The sequence below is a fragment of the Megalops cyprinoides genome, chromosome 10, assembly GCF_013368585.1.
Source record: "Megalops cyprinoides isolate fMegCyp1 chromosome 10, fMegCyp1.pri, whole genome shotgun sequence".
NCBI lineage: Eukaryota > Metazoa > Chordata > Actinopteri > Elopiformes > Megalopidae > Megalops > Megalops cyprinoides.
This window is the reverse complement of record NC_050592.1, coordinates 13,987,301-13,991,582: the sequence shown is the minus strand read 5'-3', so window position 1 is coordinate 13,991,582 and position 4,282 is coordinate 13,987,301. Positions and strand designations below refer to the sequence as shown.

General features: G+C 41.9%; 1 protein-coding gene across 2 annotated transcripts in view; it reads right to left on the bottom strand.

Annotated features, from left to right (window-relative positions):
- The window catches only part of rgl2 (ral guanine nucleotide dissociation stimulator-like 2), a 13,585-nt gene extending 12,940 nt beyond the window's left edge, over window positions 1-645 (bottom strand). The window contains exon 1 of one of the 2 annotated variants that reach the window (XM_036539183.1): window positions 347-645. In XM_036539183.1, coding sequence (XP_036395076.1) covers window positions 347-442 — 96 coding nt within the window. In that variant the 5' untranslated portion in view covers window positions 443-645. Of the gene's footprint in view, window positions 1-110; window positions 316-346 lie in introns of those variants that run through there. The other variant, XM_036539184.1, reaches the window with a different exon arrangement.
- Between the last annotated feature and the right edge of the window lie 3,637 nt (window positions 646-4,282).

Here is a 4,282-nt window from a genome sequence, read left to right as displayed (position 1 = left end):
TGCGCTGTGTGGATCACCTTATTTGCCCCAGTATGCTGGCAAGTGCTCTGCTGATCTTTTCTAATCCAAAAGGGAGGCAGAAATTCCTAGTCTTAAAGATCTGTACTCACCAAGAAAATCCAGGCCAAGAGCCACGCTGAAGGGTACAAAGGCCGAGTCCTATGACTCCCCTGCCCCACATCCAGAGCACGGACTGCTCTGCTGCCTCACACTCTTGCTATTTGCCTCTGCCGTTGCTCAGATGGTTAAATATGTTAAATATGTCATGCCTTGCTCTCGCTCTCGCCATCTCCAGACTCACATGTTGCTATCGCACTCTGACTTCAATACCAGAAGCAGGAGTTACCTTGGACTTGACAAGTCCAGACGGGCCCAGAGCTGCCAGTTTCCTGGAAATCTTCACAATCTGAGAAAAAAGGCCATCTCCCCCACTGTCTTTCATCTGGCTGCTTGTATCGTATTTCTCCTCTGTCCCTTGGCTCTGTAGTTATGTTGGTTTCGGCGCCGTTTTTCTTTGTTTGTCCTCTCTTTCTCTTTCCCACACAAACACACCTGAAGTTGTCGCTAGGCCACCCCCCCGTCTGTGCCTACGTCACACGGGCACACCCATAATGCACACACACAAACACACACACACCTCACACACCTCACACAGCCTGTAGCTACTGGGTGAACAATGCTCCGTTTCAAATCTCTCTCTCTCTCTCTCTCTCTCCTCTCCTATAGGTCGCTTGACTCTTCCCACATTGATAAACCTGTTTGACAGCACAGCTGCAGCAGGGAGAGTGGGAAAGAGAAGAGATTGGCAGAGAGATATGACGCTTCAGCGGATCGCTTTCAGACCTTTTCACTTCTGCCAGTCTCCTCAGAAAGACAACGTTGCCTTACCAACAGGGCCGCAAAATTGCCGCCATATTACCACCGTAACAACAATCAATAACAATTATCAGATAACAAATGTGCAAGGAATTCCACAATGTTTATTTAAGGAACGAAGAAGAGTGGCTGCTCAATACATCTTTAGTTAGGAAAATGTCTTCCATAGTGCTGAATTTAAATGGAGAAGTGGGTGTCTGCCAAATTCAAACTTAAACTCAGCTCTTAACTACAGTTGTTGGTATCATTACTTCAAAGTCAGAATGTGTGCAGGTCTTACTTTCAACTCAAATTTGACCAGACATTCTAAGTCAAAAATTTCTTAAATGAATAGTGGTGCCTCCAGAGTGATGTATGAAATATGAAAGCACATACGGTATATGTATATAAAGAGTACACCCCTGTTTTATAACTTGTTCATTTATGTGTACAGCATTTCAAAATTGCAGTGAAGACATTTGGACGCTGCAGGTGCTTATCCTGTTTTCGGTGGTATGAAGCAGCTCCATATTCAATTACACCCCAATTACACCAGTCCACCTCAGGGCCTTTACCCTTACCCAACTCCATGAAATGGCAGTGTAGCATGGTGGTAAGGAGCAGGACTCGTACCTGAAAAGTTGCCATTTTGATTCCCCGCCGGGGCAGTGCTGTTGTACCCTTGGACACACAGCACAGAACAAGTTACCCACAAATGCCTCCGTAAATATCCAGATGTATTTATGGGTAACATGTAAAAATGTACCCTATGTAAGTTGCTCTGGACATGAGTGTCTGCTGAATGCCAATAATGTAATTTAAATGCTGATAACCAAGAAGAGAGGCAGCGAGTATGATTTTAACATCTTTAATGTGACTAGGCCAGGGATTAACCCCACAACCTCGTGAGGGCAGTCTAACCACAGAACACCAACCACAGCTAACCACAGAACTTGTTCCTATCTTTGTTCCATCTTGATATTTTGCTTTGGAAACCACTCCCTTTCCTCTGAACTCTGGCCCTCATTCCCTCATTTTCATCTCCTTTTCATTCTTTCTTCTTCTTTCCTTTCCTGTCCTCCGCATTCTGTCCGGCTTCAGTTCAGCGGGTTTGGCTCTATTTTTGGCCGTTTCTTTGTGTAGGAAAGGTTCTCCCGCTCTCTTGACGCTCCCCTTGTCTCTCGGCCCATCTCCATGTCCTTCTCTCCGTGCAGGAAGTGCATAATGGGCGCAGACAAACACAGGAAACAGGACACACTGCTGGCAGCTGCATTTCCTCCTGCTCTTACCCTTACAGTTCAGCTCGATTGAGTTTGGCAGACCACTGTCACAAACACGCACGGCAAGGTATGGATCGAGTGGAGCCACATGGAACCCCTTTCTTTTCTCTGCTCAGCCTCCTCCCACTTCCTTCCCTGAACCCCTGTTCTTCTCCAGGCCTGTTATTGGCACTCTGCTTAGGGCTAATAATGATCGTTAGAGCCGTTTGGTTAAACTGTAATTAAAACACCATTATGTTTACTACCTCTGCAGCCTACACAATTTTTTTTTTTACCAAAACAAGCAATGTGTTGGGGTCATAAATGCAGCCCCAGGAGATTTATTTAAAGAAATCTATTGTTCTCAGAGCTCTTTCTCTGTCCCCACACCCTTTCCTTCCAACATTTCCCTACTCCTTTTCTCACGCTTTCCTCCATATACCATGAGTGAAATAAATTCTCCCTCTCTCCCTTTCTCTTACTGTCACTGTCAAGGAATGGACAAAGAGCATCTACTGTCGGCGTGTACAGCTCTGGCCCTCCGCTAATGACCATAATCATAATGAACGCCAGTGTTACAGTGCTGACAGAGATACACGTATATGCACACAAGAGATTAAATAACAATGTTTTCATGAATTTGTCCTGATAATTCATCACGATTGTACCCTTGTTGCATTTAACCATTGTTTGTACACAGGGCAAACAAATGTTTAGCACTGTTTTCATCAAATGTGGTAGTATTACCTTTTATTTAAAAGGTATTATTAAAGGTATTATAAGGTACCTTTTATTTCACACACAGAGCTACACAGAGTGAATTACTGAGTATTTAAACAATAAAATACACTAATATATAGTCAACAGAATACAAAAATGTCTGCTCTCAGTACTTCACTGTGGTGATAACAGTAAGCTACTCATGTAATTTGTTATGTGTTTTTTTATCTACATTCAACATTTTGCTGTCTATTCTTGTCAGTTTATATATTTGCCATGGGATGTTTTCTAAAATGTTCTTTCAGAGAAAATAAGCAACTACTACATAATTTTCAACCAATAGTTTTGAAACTAAAACTCTATTTGCAGCAATTGATTTCATACGGCCTTTCTCATATCACCTTGTTCATCTTGCTAAACAAGCCAATTGCTTGCTAAACATGTGCACTAAAAGCAATAAACATGATACACAAATTATGAATCGGCTCACAGAGACTTACAGTATGTATTCATATGAATTGATTCTTTAAAATGAACTGGACTCCACAGTTCCAGTGTAAGGTGCTGTAGTGTGCCTGTCTGCGGCTGGTCATGAAACACTATGTACTGGTATTACCTCCCTGAGAGACCTGGTGCTTGTTCTTATATTCTGGAACAGCTGGGCTGTGACCATCCACATCCCTTGGTGCATTACCATCCCTAACAAAATAACACGCTAACACAACCCTTCCTCACACCAGGGCCTTTATGACTCCATTCTGAAAACACACTCATCACAAGATCTGTGTTCCTGTAACTCCTCAAAGCTGACTGCTTACTCAACAAAGAACATAATAGTTAGAATGAAACAGCGTCAAATGGTCATGTGTTTTCTTCCGACCATAAGGCACACTGGAAGTGGGGGAGCACCATGTGAACATTTTTGTCTGTCTGACTGTTGTGACATATCTGGCTTTAATTCACAACCTATCACCAAGGCCACCTGTTGAATGATTTCAGTAAGCCATTTTGGGGTATTAAGCACACTGTGAATGCCAGCACTGAAATCTCTAGGTACTGCAGCTTCCTCTAGATACTGTAAGTGTCAAAAATGTCAGAACTTATATCAAATCTAATACAATCTAGTAATATAATAATAATCTAACAATACAATAGTATCAAAATCTAATAATAATAATATATATTTAATTTACGCTGCTCTTGTGAAACAAAAAAACCTCACACATGGCTATGAAACATTATGCTGATACTCTGACTTTTCTGTCTCACAAGACAGTGAATTTTAAATTCCCCTGGATTGGCGCTATCAGAAAAAAAAACAAAACAAAAAACTATTTGGCATAATGAACCAAACATGTCAAAATCAGTCTGGCAAAGTGTGCTTGTTACATCCAACCCAGAAGTTGTTTTTCACACAGGTATGCACTTTTTTCCAGAAAAATTAAATT